General features: G+C 45.8%; 1 protein-coding gene and 1 long non-coding RNA gene across 3 annotated transcripts in view; one reads left to right on the top strand and one right to left on the bottom strand.

The window, feature by feature from the left end:
- Window positions 1–263: 263 nt before the first annotated feature.
- LOC309855090 lies at window positions 264–22,924 on the bottom strand. Of its 2 annotated transcripts, none has more exons than XR_014306607.1 (3): window positions 22,861–22,924; window positions 22,613–22,693; window positions 264–603 (listed from the first exon to the last, which is right to left on the bottom strand). It is a non-coding gene; the product is annotated as an uncharacterized lncRNA (long non-coding RNA). The 2 variants fall into 2 exon arrangements; XR_014306608.1 differs by lacking the exon at window positions 264–603 and adding an exon at window positions 13,047–13,769.
- The window catches only part of BMERB1 (bMERB domain containing 1), a 106,325-nt gene continuing 83,142 nt past the window's right edge, over window positions 3,157–26,339 (top strand). The window contains exon 1 of the mRNA XM_082715024.1: window positions 3,157–3,428. Within this exon, the coding sequence (XP_082571150.1) occupies window positions 3,323–3,428 (106 nt within the window). The 5' untranslated portion in view covers window positions 3,157–3,322. The remainder of the gene's footprint in view (window positions 3,429–26,339) is intronic.

The raw sequence follows: 26,339 nt of genomic DNA, 5'->3' as shown, positions 1-26,339 counted from the left end.
AGGAAGCAGGCTCCCTGCTCAGCAGGGAGCCTGATGCCGGGCTCAATCTCAGGATCCTGGGATCATGACCCGAGCCGAACCAAAAGCAGAGGCTTTAACCCACTGAGCCACCCAGGCGCCCCAAGAGGTTTGCTTTCTTTACTAGTAATATTCCCCCCAAGGAATGAGCTTTTGGTTTTATGGGTCTCCTCTACTGCTTCTTATTTTTCCATTTTTTAAATTTATGCTCTTGTTATGATTTTTTCTACTTCACAGGTTTGTTTTTTTTTTTTAAGATTTTATTTATTTATTTTAGAGAGAGAGAGAGTGGGGTGGAGGGGCAGGGGGATAGGGAGAGAGAGAGAAACTGAAGCAGACTTTGCATTTAGCATAGAACCTGACGCTGGCTTGATCTAACGAACCTGAGATCATGACCTTAGCCAAAATTAAGAGTCAGACTTTAGGGTACCTGGGTGGCTCAGTGGGTTAAGTAAGCCGCTGCCTTTGGCTCAGGTCATGATCTCAGGGTCCTGGGATCGAGTCCCGCATTGGGCTCTCTGCTCAGCGGGGAGCCTGCTTCCTCCTCTCTCTCTCTCTGCCTGCCTCTCTGCCTATTTGTGATCTCTGTCAAAAAAAAAAAAAAAAAAAAAAGAGTCAGACTTTAATCAACAGAGCCCCCAGGGCACCCCATCTATTCTTTTTCATCAAAGTCTTTTTTTTTTTTTTTTTTTTTTTTTTTAAAGATTTTATTTATTTATTTGACAGAGAGAGATCACAAGTAGGCAGAGAGGCAGGCAGAGAGAGAGAGAGGTGGAAGCAGGCTCCCTGCCGAGCAGAGAGCCCGACGCGGGACTCGATCCCAGGACCCTGAGATCATGACCTGAGCCGAAGGCAGCGGCTTAACCCACTGAGCCACCCAGGCGCCCATTTCATCAAAGTCTTTTGAGTTGAACACTTAACCCATTTTTTTTTAACCATTTTTAAGGGTACAGTCAGTGGTAATAAACTCATTCATTTGTATGCAGCCATCGCCATTCCTCCCCCAAATTATTTTCATCTTGTAAAACTATAAATACTCTACCCGTTTAACAGTAATGCTCTATTCTTCCCTCCCCCAGCTCCAGGCAATCAACATTCTACTTTCTATCTCTATGATATCTGACTCCTCTCAACAGCTCATATAATTGGAATCACACAGTTATCTGTTCATGACTGGCTTATTTCCCTTAGCATCGTGTCCTCAAGGTTTATGACATACTGTAGAACGCCCTTCCTTTCTAAAGCCAAATAGTATTCCGTTGTATGGCTAGACCATGTTCTGCTTATCCATTCATCCTTACCCACTTATTTTTAGCCTTATTTTTTTTTTGGGGGGAGTCTGTTGGAATTTATTTTTTAACCTAAATTCAATTACTTATTATATATAATTTATTATAATTAATAATAAATTCTAACTTATTACAAGTTATATATAATTTATTAATTACTTAATTATACATAATGTATAAGTATACAATTATGTAGTAATTATATATAGTGTAATAATTATAAATTACATATAATAATATATAATATATATTATATATACTATATTATATATTTTTATTTATATGCATAAATATTTTTATTGTATTTATTTATTTTTATTTTATTATAAATAAAATATTTTATGTATATTTATTTATATATAATATATATTTTTTCAGGGGTACAGCTCTGTGACTCATCAGTCTTATGTAATACCCACTGCTCATTATAACACATAACCTCCCCAATGTCCATCACCAATTTTTTTTTTTTTTACTGTAGGCACTGAAGGCTAAACATTTACTTCCACCAAAACTTAACAAGTTTTGATATGTGGTACTTTCATGGTTATCAGCTCTAAACAGTATATGATTTTCATTTTTATTTCCTTTTTCTCCCATGGGCTATTTAGAAGTTCATTATTGATAATAACTTTTTTTTTTTTAAGACTTCCCCGCTCATTTTGAGAGAGAGAAAATGTGTGTCTGTTGGGGGAGAAGCAGAGGGAGAGAAGCCCCAAGCAGACTCCCTGCTGAGCACGTAGCCCAGTGTAGGATTCGATCCCTTGATCCTGAGATCACAACCTAAGCTGAATCCAAGAGTTGGACACTCAACTGACTGAGCCACCCAGGTACCCCTATTGATAATGACTTTTTAAGGATACTTACTACCAGTGGCTAAATACTTTTCTTAAACAACTAGGCCATGCAACACTTCCACAAGCTAAACGGATATAAAAATCACCCCTGATGACATCTTAAAAGCAACAACAAACAACTCATATCCTCCAGCCTCCTTCCCACCCCTCCTGCCATAGAGAACACCATATCACAGCAGTGTAAGAAATCAGTCTGCTAAAGAGGCTATGTCCGGATTCAGTTGCTGACCAGGCTCCTTGGTAAGCGTGAAACTTGGAGCAAACCATCTTTTTGCACCTCAGTTTCATGCTCTGTAAAACAAGGCTGAGAAAAGAGCATCTGTTTCACAGTTATTAGGAAGTTTAGCACCCTGCCCTCATTCAATAAACTCTTCCTCATTTTTATCAATCTAGCTGCTGATTTTACTTTGTATTCTTAATGCTTCCATGCTGTGTTGCTAAGATAAACCTCTGAGTTTCTGGAAAGTAGAGATCCGTGATCCAAGCAGTTTTGTTATATTTGTGTCCAAAATATGTTCATGTCTCTCTCAAGTTCATGCAAACACCTAGGGAGTTGACACAGGGCATCGGGGTAGCAAGACTGTCCCATTCCACATTCTAGTTACATGCAGAAGCAAAAGCCCAGAGATTCTCACAAAATTGCACCCGACCAAGCTCAGAACCCCACAGATTCAGGACCACACTCTAGCTTCTGCACACTCCCCACCAAAGATGGATCCATCGCCCACAGGTAGAGAGGCGCTCACCAATCCCACTCAAAACCTAGCAGCCCGCTGACAGATCACAAAGCAGCGCAGTGTCCCGGCAAAGCATCACTACCGGCTTCAGCACGGGATGGGGCTATGTTTTTACTTCCTTTGGGTTGGTTCGGTTTTAGTTGTTGTTTTTGTTGTTCTTCTTAGAGTTATCATCTGCCCCTCTTTCTCTCTACCCAACCCCCCAGCCCCTCTCGCCTCCAGTGCGCATGCGCCCCACATCCCCCCCAACCCGCGCTGGGTACCAGTCAGCGCTCCCCGGCCCTGACGGCGGAAGAGATGTAGCAGCGTCACGAACGCCCGGCCCCTTAAAACGCTGCTGGCTGGAGCCGCCTCCCTCCCTGCAGCCCGCGGCGGGGATGGAGTAAAGGGGGACCCGTCGACCTGCCCGCGGGGATCAGCGATGGAGTTGAAGCAATCTCTGTCCACCCATCTGGAAACCGAGAAGCCTCTGAGGCGCTATGGGGCGGTGGAGGAGACGGCGTGGACAGCGGAGGGACTGGGGAGAAGTGAGTACTCGGTTGGAAGCTGGGGGAACCGTTGGGGATCCGTGCGCTGGAGCCGGTGGTCGCAGGAGCGCAGGGATCGTGGGGGAGCGGACCAAGGGGAGCGCCCCCGCAGCGGGGCTTTCAGGGCTGGGGGGGATGCGCAGCGCTGCGCAGCGACGCGCTCTTCCGCGAACCTTTTGTTAAGGGGAACCCTCCAGGCTGGGCTTCGCCGGGAGGCTTGGGAAATCTCAAGGCAGCAAGCCGGGAGCCTGGGGTGGACTCGGTAGTCCCGGATCCGTAAGCTCGCAGCTGGTCTTGGAAAGTAAGGTCTTGCCCGCAGCCGAGATTGGAGAGTCGGTTCTCCGGTTCTCCGCCTGGGATGCGCTAGGACGCTGGAGCGGTCGGACCATCCTGGAAAGCGCCCACGTCCCTGGAGGGGGGAGTGTCCGCTGGGTTTCTGCCGTGTTTCTCCCCCGGCGCCGCGAGGTTTAGGGCACACCTGAAACCCCCAGCTTTTCTTCCCCCGCCTTCTCCTGGGTCGCGGGTGGGACAGAAAGGGTTAGGGGAAGGTTAACCCTGTGTGCGCCCTTCTCCTTTCTCCCTTGACTCATTCAGTCTTTGGTTTGGGTATAATCCTAGAAGGCACTTCTGAAACGGGCCGACTTTATTTGCCGAGTCTGTCTACGGTATTTAGGTGTCCACAGTGTTTGCAGATAAACCAAGGATTTTTGTTGTTCATGAATAGGACGCAGCGGTTAAAACTCGTGCTTTCGAGTATAGAGGCAGCCGCAAGGGCCCCACAGAGGCACCAGCCCTCCCTGCAAAGCTAGGGCTCTCTGTGGTGCCCCTGCCTTTCCAGGGCTCCCCCTAGCACGCTGCCTCCTGCCGGGCTGGGAAGGGCCTCTCACCCTTCTGAAGGACCCTCAGCTTCCTGCCTTGGCTCTGGGTAACCGTGCTCATCTCCAGTCGCAGAGCTACGTTGGAATCAAAGTATTGAGTGTGCTCCTGTTTTGACTTGGTAGAAGACGGTGTGGGTCCATGCATGCGTGTGTGTGTGTGTGTGTGTGTGTGTGTGTGTGTGCACGCTCCTTCTCCACACCTGTTACGGCAAATTCAGAAAATCTTCCTAGAATGGCTCAACTGTCTTCTGGTTCTCAAGGGTTCAAGTTGAAATCACAATCAAATGCCTTCGTTCTGCACCTGGCACCCACAGTGCTCCCAACCTCTTTTCTTGCTCCTTTTAAAATCTGGATCCTTCCTCCTCTTTCCTCTTTTCAAACCCCGTTGGCTTTGGTACTTTGGCGTGACACGGGGGCTGAGGAGCTCTGCTTCCTACAAGCTCAGAATAATCCCCACAATGGCTGCCTTTTATTGCTAAGACAGACATGCACCAGGTTCTGTGCTATAAACTTTAAAGGCATTATCTCATTCAGTCCCCACAGCTATGTCCCGGGTGAATTCTGTTGACTCCCCATCTGCAGCTGGAAAAAGCACGGCTTGCTAGGAGCCGTGACGGTGAAGTTTCAGAGGCAGGATTTGAACCCAGAGCCCCTCTCCGCTTTTAACATGAAGGTTTATTGCTTTCACAGTTTCAGGAAGCTCTCTCAAATCTGTGTGAGTCTCAGAACATATACAAGTACACGGCCACCCTTTTGGTCTCTGGAGCCCCCAGTGGCCTTGAAAGAATGCTGGGTCCTTGCAGAGTGGAAGCCGTGTTCAAATACGCTCTGGGTTTGAATGCTGGCTCTGCCCCTCGCTGCCTATGGGACTGACTCAAGGCACATTTCTAAGCCTTACTCTGCCTCTGTTCTCTGAAATGGGGATGGTAACAGGACTTACCTTATAGCTCCACTGCAAAAACCCAGTAAGAAGGTATATGTCGAGCTCAAGGTTTAAGAGCTCAGTACATGTCAGCTGCTTCAATTATTTTATTACTACATCTGTAGAAGCAACAGATTCCATCCTTCCATCCTTTGCAAGGCACTGCATAAAGAACACACTGGACTCAAACTGCCATGATGGTCAGTTCCCTAATCATTCTCTTACAGCTTTTTATTTTCTCACCATTTTGCTAGGACAGTTTTCAAACATACAGGAAAATCACACTGAACACCTAATGTAAAGCTCCTGAAATTTTTATCCTTCTGAGTCTTAGGCTGCAAACCATTAAAAGCCTAGTAGAAAGGCTTTCTCATCTTCTCTGTTCCAAACCATCAAAGACTCTGACTTTTGCTTCCTATTCACATACAAGACTACAGTTTCTGATCTCCTTTTGCATAGATCCCCAAATCTGCTTTTTTCCCCTCCCGCTTGAACTTGAAATATTCTTAAGGCACCCATCCAGAGTCCCCTCTTGAATCATAAATCTGTGGTTGTTATCTTTAGAAAGCTTTGATCTCTGGACTTTTGTCTGCAATCTGACCTTTTTTATTTTTAAGTCTTTTTTTTTTTTCTTCTTCTTCTTAAAGATTTATTTATTTGAGAAAGAGAGAGAGAGCATGAGCTGGAGGGGCAGAGGGAGAGGGAGAGAGAGAATTTCAAGCAGACTCCATGCCCACTGCAGATTCCCACGCAGGGCTCAGTCCCAAAACCCCCAGGTCATGCCTGAGCCGAAACGAATGGTCAGACACATAATCAACTGAGCTACCCAGGCACCCCTTAAAAACAATTTTAAAAGGGGGGAAAAGATTGCAGAACTGGTCATTTTCAGGATAAGTTGTATGAACTATTATCTTCAATTTTAACTATAGTTTTTAGATGGAAGATACATTTCGATGGCAAGAATGGGAGTTTTGAAATCTGGTTAAATGGGTCCAAACCGGTTCTAACACTTTGTTGCTTTGTTAGAAATTGGTGAAACTGGTGAAACTCTCTGTGTGTCAGTTACTTCATCTGTAAAATGGGGATATGTTGGCTTGAGATGTTGGGAGCTTCTCCAAGGTGAAATTCAGAACCCCCACACATGGAGAGGAAGGAAGGAGAGACAGAGTCAGGATGCTCCAGAGAGACAGGTGGCAGGTGTAATCAGCAAGGAAATTTATAGGTGGCCGCAAGGCAAGTAGATCTCCATACCTACCCACCAGAATCTTAAATAGTTTCATAGTTTCATGCAGGCCTGAATAGGGTTCAGTTATATATACTTCCAGATGGTCCTGGCAACACCTTACTCTTTCAAGGCTGTGCCCTTGGAATAGCTCCTGCTGTGAAAATGCTTGTACATTTCAAGGACAGGGGAGGTAGTGAGGAGTCTGCAGTTGCTGGGGGGGGGGGCAGTTCTTGGGTCAAATGGTGGTCATGTCCTCTCCATAACCTCCCCCAACAGGATGATAATCATAATGATCACTTCAGGCTGTCAGGAGGTTTAATGGAATAATGTATATATTGCATTCAGCACAGAGTCTGGCACACTGTAGGCGCTCAATGCTATAAGGCTGTCATGATAGGACATAAGTGGATGGTGCCCAACAGCATGGGAGAGGGTTATTCCGAGCTCACCAGTCAGTTCTTGCTTGTGTCCATTGCTTTGTAAATCGCAGATAATGATTGTGTATACACCACGTTCCTCCTCGTGGGAATGTTTGGAGGAATGGCTTTTGAACCCTTGCAAACCACCTGGTATTTTCTCCTTTGAGAAGGATTCGAAGCAATTGCTTGCATCCACTTGAGACAGCATTTTGCCCCTAGCAGCGAGTTAGGTTTTTTTTTTTTTTTTTTTGTTTCTTTTTACTCAGTTGGAAAATGGATAGTGACATTTCAGTGTGGTTCGATGTATAAAAATATTGCTTTCAACCAACTGTAATTAATTGAGAGAGACACAAAGACAAGGTGACTTCTGAAAAAGCGTGGAGCTTTTTAAAGCACAATTGTCTGTGGTCATAGCCATTTCACAATAGGTTTTCATGTCCCCTAAAGGGTGATCAAGATTTTGGACAGAGGAAATGTGGGGTGTGGGGGTGGGTGGGGTAGGCACTGGAACAGCGGGGAGGAAATGCCCTTAGAGGTAAAAGCATTGGCAAAAGCACGGAGGTAGAAATAAATGAGCTGAGAGTGGGGGACTGGAATAAAGCAGAGAACTGAAACACCAGGGGAGGTGACAATTATTTAAAAGTCCAAGGGTGTGTGCTGACTAGCAAGCAGGTCATTCCACTGGCCAATGTTTCAGGTATTAACAGTGGGGGGGTGGAAATAACATGGGTTGCCGGCGATCTACGTAATCGATTCTTGGCAAAGGTTTTATGTTCCTTTCATCTGTCTGATTAACAATGCTAATTTTATTGTCTCAGTTTTATTTTGTTCTGGCATGATTTCTTTTTTCAAGTGTACAGACTAGTATGTGCACTTCATTAAAAAAACTGAAATTCATCAGAAATAGAAAAATAAAAAGTGAAAAATGACTTAATCTGTTCCTCCCGCCCATTCCCCATGTATTCATTCAACAAATAGGTATTGAGTGCTTTGTGACTGCCAGAAAGTGTTCTAGGGGCTTCAGATACAGTGTTGAGCAAGGCAGACAAGGTTCCCACCCATGGGGAGCTTCTGTTCAGGGAAGTGAAGGGGTCAGATAATACACAGGCAAACAAATAATGTAGCTCAAATGGTGTTACATGGGGAATAGGGGAGGAATATTTCCCATCTGGTGGTCAGGAAATGCTTCTCTAAGAAGGTGACATTTTGCCAGTAAACATCAGAGATCAAATGCAAAGGTCCTTGCCTTGTTAGAGGAAGAGACAGAAGGCCAAGGTGGCTGGCACCCAGAGAGTCAAGGAAGACAATGGAGATGAATCAGAGGGGAGCCATACTGGGTAGGGACTTGTAGGTTGTGGTTACCAAAAAAAAGTACATATTTTATTCCTTTTATGGAAGAAGCTACTGCTGAGTGTTAAGCAGGAGACTAACATGAGCTGGGTTTTGTATTTTAAAAGGTCACATAAGCTCCTGGATAGAGAATAAGACCACAGGGGCAAGTGAGGGTCAATGTAATTATCCTTTCCTGTGGTCCTAATGTTTCCTTCATCAATCCCATTGGTAAGTGGTAGGAATTTCCATGAGTGTGAAAGGTATGACAAGGGGTAGGGCAGCTCTGGCTGTCTGGTGGGAGACCAAGCTCTGGCTTAAGATTGAGGAACTGTGACCATCTCTGCTCTAGGCTGGATGGACAGCAAATGTGTAATTTACAGCAGGAACTATGTAGCAGGAACGCGAAGATTATGAACTTGATCGTTATCTAGTATGCACGTGGATCAAATCCAATTATTTATGTTTCTCTGTGTTCATACTGTTGTTTCATTGTTTTAAATTTATTTATTTGAGAGAGAGTGAGAGGGAGAGTAGGAGCAGGGGAGAGGGACAGAAGGAGAGGGAGAAGCAGGCTGCCCTTGGAGCAGGGAGCCCCATGATCATGACCTCAACCAAAGGCAGGTGCTTAAATGACTGAGCAACCCAGATGCCCCCGTTGTTTCATTTTTGCAAGCATTTCTTTCTTATGTATTAATTGAAGAAAAAACTATTTGTGCCTCTTCTTGGTCTCTGATTAGTTATTAAAGACTTATTAATAATAATGGTAGTTAATGAGCTCTAGCTGTGAACTTGAGCTTATTAAATTCTCATAACAACCCTATTATGTCAGCTGAATTCTCACTCCCCTTTTACAGGTGGGGACATCAGGGCTTCAGGAGGTTGAGAAACTTGTTCAAGGTCCCAAAGCTGGTACGAGGCAGAGGTCAAGCCCCCTGCCACTCTAGCCATCTGTGACTGTAAACGTTCCTCGCCTGTGTCTGTTATGCCTAGCATAGATGCTGCAGAGAATAAAAATGAGGTAAGACACAGCCCCCTATCCTTAGGAAGCTTCCAGATTTGGGAAGCGTGGAAACACAGAAGTAAAGAACAGCATAATCTGTAATACCAGTAACAAGAAACGAATGTGAAATGAAGGGACGGGGGAAAATGAGGAAAGAGAGCTCTGCTCTTCCTTGGGGACCCCAGCGTGACAGCAAGGACTGTCTGCACTGGGCCTGAAGGTTAAGCAGGGTTTCGAGGGATATTAGTGGAGAGAAGGGCATTTCAGTGAGCTGCCCAGCCCCAGACAGAGAAGTGGGGATCCCTAAGGCCAGGGTCCATGCACTAGGGTCCTTTTATTTTTTTTTTCCTGTTTCTTTCTCATTGGCTCTCAAGTCCTGGGACTCAGGTCTGTGTGGTTCACAGATGTCAATCTCTATTATCTGGAAGAGCCTGCGAGTTGGAGACCAGCACGGGCAGATGGTAATCATGTAGCCACGCAGACCAGTGCTCACAGAGCTCCCACAGGGATGCTGCCCAAATGGTTCATTTGTTCCTCCACTACTCACTTACGCGCCAGGCTTGTGCCCCTGTGGGGGTGCTAGCTTCAGAGGAAAAGAGAGGAAAAAGACCCAGGCCCCACCCTTACGGAGTTCTCAGGTTGTCTGTGTTCCAGGCCACCTCCTGCTGCATTTTCGCCTCATGATCTAAGCCCAATCACCTACCTTCCCTATACCTCAATTTCCTCCTCTGAGAAATGGGAGTGTACCAAATACCACTGAACTATTCTGGGGTCTGGAGAGAAAGTGGTTCTTAAAGCAGCCTGAAAAGATGAACAGTAATTCAGGCTCCTTGCTCAGCAGGGAGCCTGCTTCTCTCTCTGCCTCTGCCTGCCACTCTGCCTGCTTGTGCTCTCTCCCTCTCTGACAAATAAATTAAAAAAAAAAAAAAAGATGAACAGTATTTCATTAGTGATTGCAAGGAACAGCATTCCAGGCAGAGGGAACAACATGTGTGAAGACACAGACTGAAGCAGCAGAATATAGAAGGCTCACCACATTGAGACAAAACTTTCCTGCAGGGTCCAGGGGGGCACATAAGGACCAGATTCTTAGAATAAGTTTGAATGAATCAGAGTCAGACTTACTAATAATTACTTTTTTCTTAAAATGTCTGTACACATAGGGATGGTTAAAGGAGAAAAAAACAATTATTCTAAGGGAAGTAGAAGGGAATGATTATAAAAACTAACCCGCACAGAAACTTCCTACATGCCTACTTCATGGATGTGTTTATATACATCCTCTAGTTCAATCCTTACAAAACATCTTGTGATGTGAAGTACACAGAGATTATTTATTCCATTTTACAGATGAGGAAATTGGGACTCAGGGAGGTTCAGCAACTTGCCTAAGGTCACTCTGCCCATAGAGGGCAGAGTTGGAACTTGAACCCAAGCCTGGGAGACTGAGTCCTGCTCCCTTCTTGATGTCCTGGGAGTGGCTGGGGTTCCTATTCATTCAGACGGGTAAGGTCACTTAGTGCTTCTAGTACAGCTTCGTGTCTCCTAGTACTGATTCTGAATTCTTGGGCAACAGAGGGGCCGATTAGGGTCGTGTTTGAGAGTGGAACTGCTGCCTACATTTGAATCCTGGCTTTACCCCTCATAAGCTGTGTGGTCCTGGGCTGCTTCCTTAACCTCTCTGAAGTTTGGTCTTCTCCTCTATAAAATGGAGCTAATCACAGGACCTGCCTCATATGGTAACAAAGAAAATCCAAAGAGGAAGAGGAGTCATGAGGGCCGAGGTGGGTTGAACAGGGTCGCTACCCTCAGCCAGAGTAATCATGCCAGGTGTCTGGAGCAGGACAAGGGACAGAGGTAACATTTAGAAAGTAGCATTCAGAAAGACTTGTCTGGCAGTGGTTGCACCCTGGATGGAAGGGCAGGAAAGCTGGAGGGTTCTGGAAACATCTGGTCATGAGGTCACCTAGGCTGGGTTCTTAAAGCAGAGGCAGTGGGCGGGGAGGAAGGGGTGAATCAGATATCCCGAAGGGAGAAGACATTAGTACTCGATTACAGGGAGGAAAGAAGGAGGGTCTCCTACGAGCCACAGTGTGGTAGGGAGGGAATAACTGTGTGGTTAGCCTGGAGTCTTAGGGTTCAAATACACTGGCATCTGTGCTGCCCACTCTCACTTTCAATAGGGCTCGAAGAGGTGCAGGCGTTGTGTGTATGGGGAGAATAATGACCCCGTACATTCATACAGCACTTTCTAGTTCATACTTTTCCTGTGTTTTCTCATTTACTCTTTACAAGGAAGGGCTAAGAGCTGGAACTGTCTTGTCCTTTGGGATGTGGGTTAACAGGTTAAGGACTCACCCCAGGGAAGGGGTTAAGCCAGTAAGGACTGAGCAAGGATCTAATAGTGGAGGTGATTTGCCCTAGACCAAGGTTTCCAGGTACATTTTTTATTTGTGTAACATACAACCAACTGCATTATAAATGATATGTCTTGGGGCACCTGGGGGACTCTGCTGGTTAAGCATCTGACTTTTTTTTTTTTTTTTTTTACTTAGTTTTTTTTTTAGGTTTTCTTTATTTATTGTCAGAGAGAGAGAACACACAAGCAGGGGGAGCAGCAGGCACTGGGAGAAGCAGGCTCCCCACTGAGCAGGTAGCCTGATGCAGGACCCGATCCCAGGACCCTGGGATCATCACCTGAGCTAAAGGCAGACGCTTAACTGACTGAGCCAACCAGGCGCCCAAGCATCTGACTCTTGATTTAGGCTCAGGTCATGATCTCAGGGTTGTGAGATGGATCCCTGCATCAGGCTCCTCATTGAGCATGGAGCCTGTTTGAGATTCTCTCTCTGTGTCTCTGCCCACCCCTTCCCCCACTCTCCTGCCTCTCTCTCAAAAAAGAAAAAGAAAAACCCAAAACAACAACAAAACCCCAAAAGCAAAGAAACCCAAATGGTAATACTTGTGTCTAGATTCCATAACATCAAAATTGCAAAATAATCACAGTTCTGTGCATTTACTTGAAATCCCTGAGTAGGTCAGTCATTCATTCACCCACTTGCCCTTCTACCCATTCATTCCCTCATCCAGTCAACAGCATATTTATTGCTGGCCTCTTATATGCCGATTATTGTGCTAAGCTCTTGAGAATATTTTATTGAGTAGCATTTTGAGTAAGATGTTTACAGTTCCTGCCTTCAAAGTGATTTAAGGTCTACTGGCAAAAATAGAATTACCATATGATCCAGAAATCCCACTTCTGGGTATATATTTGAAAGAAATGAAAACAAGATATTGAAGAGATATCAGCACTCCCATGTTCATTGCAGCAATATTCCTAACAGCCAAGATATGGAAACAATCTACATGTCCACTAACAGATGAATGGATAAAGAAGATGTGGTGTGTATATCCAAAGTAGTATTATTCAACCAGAAGAAGGAAATCCTGCCATGTTCCCTTTGAGACAATGGAGGGTCCTTGAGGGCATTAAGCTAAGTAAAATAAATCAGACAGAGAAAGACAAAGACTGCACGATCACACTTATATGTGAAATCTAAAAAAAGAAAAAGAAGAAAAAGCCAAGTTCAGAGAAAAGTAGTAGAGAAGCAGTTGCCAGAGGCTGGGGGATGAGGGAAAGAGAGAAAGGGGTTGGTAAAAGGGGCAAACTATCATTTAGAAGAGGAGTAAGGGCAGAGGATCTAATGTAAAACCTAGTGACTACAGTTGATAACACCATATCCTATAATTAATTGAAACTTGCTAAGAGTAGAACTTAGATGTTCTCTTTCTCTCTCTCTCTCACACACACACACACACACATGAGATCAGTAGGTCACGTGATGATGGATATGTTAATCCCTAGATGATAGTTCTTTCATACTGTATCTCCGTAACAAATCACCACAATGTGATCTTACGAGATCTTACGATATCGTCAGTTACACCTCAACCAAGCTGAGAAGAGGGGGTCTACAGGGAGCGGTCCCTGTTTCCAGGGGTGCTGAACCAAAGGACCAAGAGATGAGGCTGTCCCTCTTAGTCCTTTGGAAACAGGATTCAGGTCAGTTGGGTGACCCAATGCGTTCTTAGTGAAATGCTGTCCAGAGATGAATTCAGTTGTTTTGCTAGATGTGTATTTCTGAAGGCCTTTGAGAAGATGAGTCCTAATGGGGTCAAACCACATTTTATGGGCAAATCCAAGTGCAGTGATGTGATCCCGTCTTCTTGCAAGAACAATGATTGCAGAAACCCTGGATGTCATCTGTCGCTGTTCAGTGCTGAATGCGCAGCATCGACCACATTGGCCGGCACTTAGAAGCCTCTCATTCAATCAATAGTTGCCGAGTTAGGGGGCTGTTAATCCACAAAGACTGAGGTGCAAAGGATTTAATCATGTTTTGCAAACCTCTGAAATCATCAAACTAAAGAGTAAAGTTAGCTGGAATCTTGGTCTGAATCGTCTGCCTGTCCCCTGGTTTAGACAGTTTGTTCCCGAGGCTGTAGTTAGATGAGCAAGCGCCCTTGCTTTCCTGCTTCCAGGGAAAGAGGCACGATTTTCAGATCTGATACAAAATAACAGGAATAGGCACTGGTTATTGCCAAGTGGCCCTGTACTAACAGTGTCACGATGGGAGTAGGCTTGGCTAGGTGCTTAATGTCTGAGTCATATCTCCTTGACAATTAGATGTCCACAGAGGCGGGCACGCCGCTCAGAGTTGCTCAGATCTTTTTGCAACCACAGAACCAAAACCCAGCATGGCCACATTAAATATACCGGGCCATTAAAAGACCTTTTAATTTCATGCAGAGAACAGAGTCATCTTAGACGCCGCTGGTGGAACTGTTTGGAATGTTCCAGGCTTTTTTGGAAAGCCACCGGATAACATCTATTAAAATTTAAAATGCTCAGATGCTTTGACCTAGCAGTTCCGACTCCTGGGACTCTGTCCAACAGAAATAAAAACACCAGCATACAAAAACATATGTGCACAAAATTTTTTTAAAAATGGACACAAAATCAAGGCCCAGCAGTAGCAGGATACATGAATAAAGTGTTCATCTTTGTGCAATGCTGCAAAGCCATTAAAAAGGAAAAAAGGTAGAGGAAGACCAGTTGTCTTAGAAGTATGATTGGGGGAGGAAAAGGAGAGCCAGGAAAACGTGTGTAACAGGATCTCGCTTCTGTAAAACAAAATTCTCTATGTCTCTGTCTCTCTAGCACATACAATATATAGCACTTATGTGCATGCGTCTGTGTGTGGTTTTATTAGGAAGAGAAAAACACAGAAGGATGCTTAGTAAGTTGATGCCATAGGCTACCTGGGGGAAGAGACTGGAGGCAGGGCTGATGTGAGGGAAGGAAGAGGAGGCGGCAGCCATCAGCCAGGGAAAAAAGAAAATTAAACAGCTATTTCCCTGGCAATAAAAAAAAAAAAAATCCTCTAATATTAACACACTTATCTATTTGTGCAAAGTTACACATTTGTGGGGTGGGGAAGAAGCATCCCAACGTCAGAAAGGTTAAAATGTGCTGGGAAAGGTGGGTCCCAGAATTGAGAGAGAATTTCCTCAGACTTAATCTTCACCACAATCCTACAAAGATCAAGCAGTGTGTGTGTGTGTGTGTGTGTGTGTGTGTGTGTGTGTGTGTACAGACATATATCCAGGAGCTTAGAGATGGAAATCTTGCCTCATTAGTCAAGAATGAAAGGATTTGAATCTCTAGACTTTCTGGTTAAGAAGTTCATACCTTTTCCTCTACAATGATTTGTAAATGTCCAAGCATATTAAATTCCATTGCAATTTCCCATTTTTTAAAAAAGGAAAGGCATCTGCAATAGTTTGTGGAGCTCTATTTTAAGAATCTGGGTCATCCCAGGGTGGACCATGTTCCTTTAGATCTTCTCTCTTTGCACTTCCCAGTTTCCCCCTGGTGGTTCCCAGCGCTGAGAAATGAAACCGCTCACTCCCCATAATCCCGGGTCTCAGAGACAAATTTGGGAAAAAGGCAATAATCAGGAGAGGCAGAGATCTAGAGGCTTTCCTCAACTCCTGTGTTGCTTCCTGTTACAGCTCAGGATGCTGTAACAAAAGGCCACAAACTGGGGGGTGGGGGGGTTATGAAAAACAGAAGTTTCTTGCTTATGGTTCTAGAAGCTAGACGTCCAAGGTCAGGGCATCTGCGGATTCTGTGCCTGCTGGGGACCTGCTTCACAGATTGTCTCGTAGCTGCGTCCTCACATGGCTGAGCATAGAGGGAGTTCTCTAGGGTCTCCTTGATCAGGGCACTAATCCCATTCATACTAACTTCACCCTCAAGACCTAATCACCTCTCAAAGGTCCCACCTCCAAACACCACCACCTTGAGGGTGAGATTTTTCACATATGAACTTGGAGGAGGGAGGGCAGAGACATTCTAGCATCCTCCTTAGTCTTGGAAGGAATTAAGATAGCTGGAAGTTGGAGATCTGTCCAGGCCCCTACTCTAGGGGTGAAATGCTTTTACCAGGTGGCCCTTAGAAAGTAGCCATCATTTTGACAAGGAACAAAACTGATTCCCATTTTGGTTCTCTTTGGTTTTTGCATGCCCAGCACCCCATGTGACGAGTTCTCCCACTGGGGTGTTTGCAGTGCTGTGTTCCTGCTGGAAACCAGCCGCCCACCGAGCAGGGGTCCGTCCATCTTCAACCTGTTGCCACAGACCTAGGGAAGGTGTTCCCAGAGCACGTCCTGCTGGTTAAATCCGGTGCAATGCCATCCGCCATCCACCATCTATAATAGCGGCTCAGCCCCGGCCCAAGGCGGCCCCGGGCTGGGTTCCAAGAGCTAAGACGTCTGCTTTCCCAGGGATCAGTTCTGCCTCAGAGCAGGGTTTTTGTTATTTCCCAAATGCTTAGCCAGGACTGGTTTAGTTTTATGTGTCTTTCTTCTCTACAGAAATAGAGATTTTTTTAAAAAACTGAGATAAAACTCAACAATACCATAAAATGAATGCTGAACACTGAAGTGTACAAGTTAGTGGCATGTAGCACGTCCACCATCTTATGCAACCCCTGCCTCCAGCTACTCCCAAGAAAGCGTGTACCCATGCAGCAGTCCCTCCCCATGCACCCTTCCCCTAGTCCCCGGCAACTGCTTTTTGTCTCTATGCAGTTACCTTTTCTGGATGCTTCAGATAAATGGAATGGATCAGTGTGTAAGCTGGCTTCTTTCACTGAGTGTAGTGGTTTTTTAAAAAAGATTTTATTTATTTATTTGAGAGAAAGAGCACAAGCAAGGGGAGCAGCAGGCAAAGGGAGAGGGAGAAGCAGACTCCTGCTGAGCAGGGAGCCCGATGTAGGGCTCCATCCTAGGATCCTGAGATCATGACCCGAGCCAAAGGCAGATGCTTAACCTATTGAGCCACCCAGCCACCCCCTCATTAAACCTAATTACCTCCTTATAGGCCTTACCTCTAACTACAGTCACATGGGGGGGGCGGTGCTAAGGCCTTAAAACAGGAATTTGGAGGGACAATTAAGTCCCTAACAAGAGACTTGGGATTTGGGACTGGACATCATGTTTTAGCATCATGAGGTCTTAGGGCTGGAGGGAAATTTGTGGAGTTCCTTTGTCCAGGATTTCTCGACCTTGGCCTTACTGACATTAACATTTGGAGCTGGATCATGCTGTACTGTGGGGGCTGTCCCAGGCATTGTAGGATGGCCAGCAACATTTCTGGCCTCTGCCCATTAGACGCCAAGTAGTACCACGCCCTGCACTCCTGCCCAATTGTGACAACAAAAAACCACCTCCCAACATTGCCAGATGTTCACGAGAGGGGAGGACTTGTCCCCAGTTGAGAGGCGCCGTTCAGATGTAATTCCTTTTTGATACAGACACCCTAATTTTGTGATGCGGACGATTCCAAAGATTTTTCTACCCCATCTCTGCACTTTGGTCCCAAGGTTTCTGGCCTCTTTTTCTCCACATGCCTCACAGTTTTCTGTTCACATGCACAGAAAGTACTGTTGATAAAAACTGTATGGGCTGTGTTCAGGAGTAAGCCAAGAGAAACCCGATTATGAGCTCCCTAAAGCCTAAAGAAATCTCCCCATGCAAAATGGATTCGATTTTCCTCAAGGCATTCCTGCCTGGGAGGATTTCTATTCACTATTGAAGTGAAGAAGAAATTGTCGCTTACACTGACAACAAAGAAAATGTTTCAGGGAGATAAACATCAACTCTTAGCTCTGCTACCAAAATAAGGGGGATTTATGTCAGCCTGGAGAACATGGACTCAAGGTTTTCTCTGGAAAGCTCTGTCCAGGGACTGACCATTTTTTTTTTCTCTATTACTACCCCAAAGAGCGCACAGACCATAATGAAAGGGACCAAGAAAACAGCACAATGGGTTACAGATGACATCTCCATTCTTGTGAACTGAAATGAGCCCTTGGTTTGGTGAGGTGGAGAGGAGACCGAACACATGGTTCCTTTAATATACCAGATGAATTTCTTTAGCGTAGACGTGTCCTGAGAAATTTATTTATCAGTATTCCTGTATTCCAGTATTTATTTATCAGTATTCCTGATGATTTGGGTGTCCTCTCCTCTTCTTAAGAATGACTGTGTGGGGGCACCTGGATGGCTCAGTGGGTTAAAGCCTCTGCCTTCGGCTCGGTCATGATCTCAGGGTCCTGGGATCGAGCCCCGCATCGGGCTCTCTGCTCAGCGGGGAGGGAGCCTGCTTCCCTTCCTCTCTCTCTGCCTGCCTCTCTGCCTACTTGTGATCTCTGTCAAATAAATAAAATCTTTAAAAAAAAAACGACTGTGTGTATGTGTCTGCCTATTAAAGTGTTTACGGTTCTAGTCCTTCTACAGGGCATAAGACAAAAATTGTTATTTCTGGAGATAGCCTAGCTCTGTGTGATTCTCAGCTCTGACTATACATTAGAATCCCCTGAGTAGCCTTTAGTACAGTTAGCCCACTTCCTCACATCCCTTTTTTTTTTTTTTTAACATTTTTTTTTTTTAAGATTTTATTTATTTATTTGACAGAGAGAGATTACAAGTAGGCAGAGAGGCAGGCAGAGAGAGAGGAGGAAGCAGGCTCCCTGCTGAGCAGAGAGCCCGATGCGGGACTCGATCCCAGGACCCTGAGATCATGACCTGAGCCGAAGGCAGCGGCCCAACCCACTGAGCCACCCAGGCGCCCCCCTCACATCCCTTTTTTATAAAGATTTTATTTATTTATTTACTTGAGAGAGAGAGAGAGGGAAAGTGTGTGTGTGTGTGTGTGTGCACGCACGCGTGTGCATGAGTGACGGTGGGGGGAGGCAGAAGGAGAGGGAGAGAGAAAATCTCAGGCAGACTCTGTGCTGGGTGCAGAGTCCAACGTGAGGGCTTGATCTCACAACCCTGAGATCATGACCTGAGCTGAAATCAAGAGTCAGATGCTTAAATGACTGAGCCACTCAGGTGCCCCCTCCCCACTCCTTTTTCAATGGACGAGATATTCCTGCCCCACAAGGACGGTGATATTCCCAAATGCTCAAGCTGCGCAGAACCAAAACTTGAACCCATTTATCCTGTCTATTCAAAAGGAGCTAAGTAAATAAGAGTTCCCTTCCTTTTTACAATATTATTTTATTTTATTTATTTGAGAGAAAGAGGAAGCATGAGCAGGGGTGAGGAACAACAGGAGAGGGAGAAGCACACTCCGGGCTGAGCAGGAAGCCCCATGCAGAGCCTGATCTCCAGGCCCTAAGATTATGACCTGAGCCAAAGGCAGATGCTTAACCAGTTGAGCCACCCCAGGCGCCCCCAGAGTTTCCTTCCTAATAAAGGAATTCCTCCCCCAGACCTGAAAACTCTCAGTAAAATAAATTACTCTCAGTAAAATAAATTACTAAATCCTCAACTGTAACTCTGTCCTTGCTCTTGGCAGAACAATTCAACCCACGAGTCCTGTTGCCCTAGATCTGCCATCCATTTCTGAATACAAAAGATACTACTGCTATTATGATTAGCAAACATGGTTCTAAAATTTGTCCTGGATCGAGAGAGGCATACCCAGTATTAGATGGACCAGCCTCTCCATTAATGTAACTCCTTTTCTGAAACACAATCATCTATATTTAGAAAAGATAATTGTTTGCTTGTTCATGTTTCTCAAAGAAACAGCCGGCTACTACACGATGATGTGGCAGTAGCAGGAGAAATTCACCCACAGTTCTAATGGGGCATAGGGCAAGAGACAGGGCATATTTGAGGGAACACAGAAAAACATTAACGTATCTTTGTTATTGTTAAAAGGTAATTTTCAGGGGTGCCTTGCGGGGGTGGGGGTGGTGCTCAGTTGGTTTAGCAGCTGACTCTTGGTTTCAGCCAAGGTTGATCTCAGGGTGGTGGGATCGAATACCACGTCCACCTCTGGCTCCACACTCAGTGGGCAGTCTGCCCGAGATGGTCTCTCTCTCCCTCTGCGCCCTCTCCCCCGTTCACACACTCTAAAAATACATAAATCCTTAAAAAAAGATAATTTTCAGAAAAAGGTAAAATCACAACTCTCATGATGATATAAAAACAAACATGTCACAGGGCACTGGGGCTCAGCTGATTAAGCGTCTGATTCTTCATTTCAGCTCAGGTCTTGATCTCAGGGTCAGGAGTTTGAGCCTTACTCTGGGCTCCGTGCTGCGCATGGAGCCTACTTTAAAAAAAAAAAATTATTTAACAGGAGAGCCTGGGTGGCTCAATGGGTTGAGGCCTCTGCCTTCCGCTCAGGTAATGGTCCCGGGGTCCTGGGATTGAGCCCCGCATCAGGCTCTCTGCTCAGTGGGGAGTCTGCTTCCCTCTCTCTCTCTGCCTGCTTTCTGCCTACTTGTGATCTCTGTCTGTCAAATAAAATCTTTTAAAAAAATTTATACACACACACACACACACACACACATATAGAAAAGAAAAAATTTTTAAAGACCTACATGGTGAAGATTTTATTCTGCTCAGTCCTGGGGGGAACCAAGTAGATGTTACAACCTGAATTCAACAGTCTGAAGAAGAGACTAATATACAGATCAGGAATATCGATACGACGGGGTAACAGAAAGTAAATCTGGATTTTCTTGAAGGAGAGATAAGTCAGTCGGACCTCTACTAGCTAGCTGAGGATTTGCAAGTGCACGAGCATTATTTTTGCCTCATTATACTACTACTTACAGAGCTGTAAAACAGCTCAAAGACAAGGAAAGACCAGAATCAGATAAGCCGGGAGGCGAGCCCTAGGTACATAATCTCCCTTCCAAGCCCTTTCCCCCTTACCCGACCCATGCCCACTCCTCAAGAGGAAGCAGGGGGAGATCAGGTTCTGAATTAACCAGCTTTCCCGCACAGAGAAAGCGACACGTTTTCAAGAGTTAACGGTTAGGAAAATCATCCTTGAGAGCTGAAAATGATTTCAAATGAAACCTGGTCTGGGGAAAGTCTGTACTTGCAAACGAGTCCAGAGGGGACGGAAAAATGAGGGAGAACACAGTCTATTAATTATCCAGACGTTGATCTCTTGATGCCAAACATTTTATAGACTTGAAAGCACCATCCAGATGTTCAGCTTGATTGAAGCTGAGAGAGGCTAAGTTGCTGCTCAGCAAATGAAAATTATCTCGTGTGTGTGTGTGTGTACACATGTATGTATATATTTTCAAGTTCATGTATGTATGTATATATTTTCAAGTTCAGGGTCATTTCCATATATCCTGTGACATATCTCCTAACCCTGCCTGGTTAACAGATCTTCCTTTCAAAGAAGACGCTGTTAAACATGGGAATTGGCACACACTAGGAATTCCGTGCGTGTCTGCCGAATTGCATTGCAGTAATTGATTCCTAAGCAACTGAGGCATGTTGCTTCTTTTCCAGGAGGAGGTAGGGATACTGGGCAGGATGTTCACAAGCTTCTAAAAATGGCCCTGAGAAAGAAATCACTTTGGCCTCTGTGGGACTGGAATCGGGTGTCTCCATTTACAGTACGTACTCAGCTGCCACTTGTATTATCTAAAAATAAAGCCAAGCAGCTTGGAGTTGGCAAGGGAGTCCAAACCCCTTGGTGTTCCATTACTTACTAGCTTGACATACGCAGCGGCTCGGTGTATAAGATCTGGAGACTCCTCACAGAGGCAAATCGGAGGCAGGGTTTAAAGATAGAAATCTGTGCATCCATTTGTCTTTTTGCCACATTTATGAAATCCGCCATCTGGACGCTCGTGGTCCAATAACATGATCTCTCATATGACCGGAGGCCTTTTCTCAAAGGCAGCATTTCCTAAGCCGTGTTCTGAGAAAGAGCAGCTGGTAATAGGTTTTCTAAGAAAAAGGGAGGACTCGGGGCCGTGAGCTTGGGAATTGCTGGGTGAAATTTAGTGGCGCACAGATCTTCATGGTAGGGATCTTCAACAGGCTAACGCCCGCTGTGAATTTCAAAGGTGCAGGACGTGCCTTGGGGCTGGTGTCCTGCCCTCACTTCTGCCCGCTCTGCTGCTGACCAGCATTTTTATCCCCCTCCTTTTTGGCTTATCTCCTCTTTCCCCCAAACTTCCCATTGCCTTTGACATCAAGGGCAAACTCCTCTACCATAGACAGATAGATAGACAGACAGAAAGATGGATAGATGGATGTATAGTTTTTTTTTTTTTTTTTTTTTTTTGAGAGAGAGAGAAAGAAAAAGAGAGGGGTAGAGGGAGAGAGGATCTTAAGCGAGCTCCACACCCAGGGCTTGATCGCAATCTCATGATCGGAGCTGAAATTAATTAAGCTGGGCACTTAACTATCTGAGCCTCCCAAGTGCCCCACCTCTATGATTTTTATGTTCTTATTTATTTAAAGGTTTATTGGCGTGAGAGCACGATTCAGTGGGGGAGGGGCAGAGAGAGAGGGAGAGAGACAGAATTCCAAGCAGGACGACCCGCCCAGTGCAGAGCCCGAATCAGAGCTGGATCCCACCACCCCAAGATCATGACCTGAACCGAGATCAAGAGGCAGATGCTCAACAAACTGAGCCACCCAGGTTCCCCTCATATTTACTTTTTAATTTGAGGATAATACACCCTGCCTGGTCTTCCCCACCCTCCTTAATCCGCACCTTCTCTCCCTCCCGACAGACTTATTTCCCTCCATGGTCTGCAATTCACCTCTGATCTGGGATCAGCTGCCTTCACATCCTCATCTGTAAAATGGGACTAATACGTCCCTATCTCATCATAGTGATGGAGAGTAATCAGTGGAGGTGAGGCACTGAACACAGTGCCCAGCACGTGATAAGGGCCTGAGCATAGCAACTGTTATTATTACTGTTGTCGATATTGTTGTGACTCCCTTCTTGGTGCCGTGCCACCCTCCTTTCTTCTTGTCTGCTTAAGCGTGCTCCTACCTTGCCTTGGTGGCAGGTCCAGTGAATTCCCTGCTTTTGCAGCTCCTTTCCTGCGGTGTACACAGCGGATCTCTGCTCCTTCTGTAAAAGAAAATACCAACATAGCCCCCAGGTCCCACCCAGACTGGCTCCAAGTCCCACCTACAAAGAATACACATGTTGCCAAGGTTTCAGGCTCCCCTCCTCCAGAAGCCCCCATATTGCCTTCCAGTCCCCCCGTATTTCGAAGAATTTCTTCCATCTCTGACCTCCTGTTATACTTCCTGTCCTGGGTCCTTGATCTGCCTCACCCCATTGATCCTAATCTCCCCTAGAGCAGGAAACAAGCCTTACCTTTGTTTTAATCTCCCTCTAGCGTTTCAGCCAGGGGTTGGCAAACTCTTTCCATGCGGGGCTAGACAGAAAATACTTTCGGCTGCTCAGTCCATACAGTCTCTTTCAAAATGACTCGGCCCTCCTGGCGGAACCCCAGAGCTGCCGCGCACGAGAACGCCCGAATGAATGGGCACTGCCATGTTCCTTATGAACTTTATCTCTGGACACCGAAATTTGGATCTCATGCCATTTTCCCACGTCGTGAGATTTTCTTCTTGGGATTGTTTTTTTCCCCAACCATTTAAGTGGGCGTCTTTGGCCTGCAGGCTTGTCAACCCCTTGCCTAGACAAATGCCAGGCAGAGAGAAGGCGGTCAGATCCCAAGTGACGGTTTGTTTGCTGCAGGAGGAGAAAGTTCTGGCTGCTTTGCCTTTGCTGTTGTGCCTGCTTCTTCCAGTCACCAGTGGCAGGCTTTCAGCTTGCAGAGCTTGTCCTGCAGGTGGGGAGAATATGCTGCCCGAGAGACCAGTTGGCGTGGTTTGGTATTTCTCTCATAGGTGCTCGTCTGGGGGCTTTCCGCACACAGGAGATAGGACTGGTTGACAAGCCAACAGAAATCGACTCTGGATAACCGAGAGGCTTTCCATGTGTGGGGGTAACCCCCTGATCAGCTTAAGGGGCTGCAAACAGAGTTTAAACAATGAAATAAAAGTGAATAGAAAATATGAGGATGCATCTAAGGTACTAAGGGTAAATATTAATTTGATTCTTTTTTTTAAAATTTTATTTATTTGACAGAGAGTACAAGTAGGCAGAGAGGCAGGCAGAGAGAGAGGGGAAGGAGGCTCCCTGCTGAGCAGAGAGCCCGATGCGGGACTCGATCCCAGGACCTTGGGATCATGACCTGAGCCTAAGGCAGAGGATTTAACCCACTGAGCCGCCCAGGCAGCCCAAATCTGTGCGATTCTTATTTTACTTCTGCTTATGAGCGTATGTGGATGACGGGACCACTCTGTGTGGGTCTCACTGTGGATCCCATTTATGTAAGCTTGCAGAGCAGAGAACCTTAAGGAGAAAAAAAAAAGGAGTTTATTGGAAGCACGCGGAAATCGTTACAAAGTAATAATAATTTTTAAAAAGGCTAAATAGCCAGGTTTTGAAAGGAAGAGGACCCATGATACTACCGAGTTCTGGGTACAAAATCAATCAATCAATCCAAGTGGCAGAAAATTCAAGCTGACTCAGCACACCCTTTCCTGGCTTCAGTCTCCAGACACTGTGCTCAAGATTCAAACACACAAGGAGAGGACAGAGAGACAAATTTCTGAGTTAACCAGTGTCAGCTGTGTTGCCTGAAAAAGATCTGACCTTCTGTGTGCAAAAGCTCCCGAAATGAGAACCTAGAAAGGCAGGCCAGATCCTACAAACTTTCCCAGTGCCTCCTCCCGATACTGACCTTTGCAACTACCCTCAGGCAGTGGGCCCCCCCTGGTCACGGTCACAGGACCGGCTCCATGAGCCAACAGTGGCTGCAGGACGGTTGGGGGAAGCCACACTAAGGTCACAGACAAATGCCTATGTTAGTGTAGCTCCATCGGTACCCAAGCCTGGGCTAGCAAGGGTGTGGCATCTTGACTGGCGGTCCCAGCACACAGCACTCCACAAGGAAGACTCTCACAAATACAACGGAGGTGCAGGGCCAGGGAAAGGACAATGGGTTTGCAGAGCAAAATCTCTCCATCCCTCAACAGATGACCTCCTCAGGCAGGAGGCTGCTTTTCCCTCTCCCATAAAAGTACCTAGGTTTTTTATTCTGATAACAAGAAGATGAATGCTCATTAATTTTTTTTTTTACTAGATCATCAGTTTATTATAAAAGGATATAATTTAGGAAGAGCCGATGGAGGAGATGTGTAGGGCGAGGTATGGGGGCGGGGTGGCGAGTTTCCAGAGGCCCGTCTCCCTGTCTGTCCACATGTTCAGCAGCCCGGAAGCTCTCTGAACTCTGTCCTTCTGCGGTTTTATAAAAGCTTCATCACCTAGGCACGGTTGAGTCATAGTCTTTTTTAATTAAAAATACTGCAGATTATCAAAGAAAGCAAATGTCACTTAAAATAATGCTGCCACCGTCAGATAGCCGCTGGCGACATCCTCTCAGGTGTCCCTTTGTCCTCCTCCCTTTCCTTCCCCTTTGCCCACCCCCGCCCCTCCTCCTCCTCCTCCTCTGAATCCAAGAGAGACAAATCATAGTTTGGAATCAGGTCCCTTTTCTCACACATTTCCACGGTTCTAGGGCACCCCCCCCCCCACTATGGACAGGAGGGAGGGTTCTTCTCTTTTTTAGTGTTTGGAGGCAGAGCTGCCTGCAGCTCACAGCAGGTGAAAAGGGGCAGCTCTTTCTCAGTGAGAAAATAGTCCTTGACAAATTGGATGTAACTCACACAATTTAAAGCCACGGTAACGAGAATGGGATGCAACCGAAAGTCTAACTTGACTCAATAAACACACGTTCTGATCCTTTGTGTACAAATGGCTTGCTGGGCACTGGGAGAGGGAGGAAAACCAAGGTGAATAAGGCAGAGTCACTTCCTTCCAGAAGCTCACCTTCCAGTAGGGGAGAGAATGACAGACAATGGGCCACGCCAGCCAGTGGTAAATGCGGGAAAACGTGATTAACATGCAGCTATCAAATGGGTTGGTTCTCATACATTTTCATTTCACAAATCAGCGGCATCCGGTCTGTCTTGCGTTCCACCCTCGCCTGGATCCCCTCCTGGTTGGTTGTTTTACTCTCAGTTCCCAGAGTGGGGAACCTATTCTGCAGGGGGCCTTTGCTTGGATTCTTGCCTTTCTCACCTGGCAAACTCCTCCTTCTCACACTTTAGGTGTTCAGTATCAGTGCCCCCCCTAAAAGGCTTTCCCTGGTCTCCCGCAGGCTCAGTACCCTTCTGTCTTGCCAGTTTCCTTCCCATCACACGGTTACTCTATCCATGACTCTGTTACAGAGGGGCTCACACGTGCTCTGTTTCTCCAGCGCTTGGCAAGGACTCAATTATGACTGGTTGAATGAATGAGAAATAAGTAAACGCGTCCAATGGGAGAACACACTTTTTGAAAAACAAAATCCAACCGAATACATTTTAAAGATCTTAAGGGCTTTAATCACGATTCGGGCAGCAGCCAATCTAGTAGATAGAACAGAACTCTGAAAAGCGGTACAAGGTAAGAGATTTTATAGCCACAAGGGAGCAGGAAGAAGAAAGTCGTACTAGACAAAAAGGTGGGTTGGTTATGACATGGTTACTGTCTTTAAGGGGATGGCACAGGTTTGCCAGGTAGAGGATGTAACTAATCTATCAGGCAAGTCTTGATTGGTTTAAGGTTCCATTTCTGGGAGAGCTAAAACTGCAAT

Source organism: Mustela nivalis, assembly GCF_964662115.1.
Source record: "Mustela nivalis genome assembly, chromosome: 19".
NCBI lineage: Eukaryota > Metazoa > Chordata > Mammalia > Carnivora > Mustelidae > Mustela > Mustela nivalis.
This window is presented reverse-complemented; position numbering and strand designations above follow the sequence as displayed.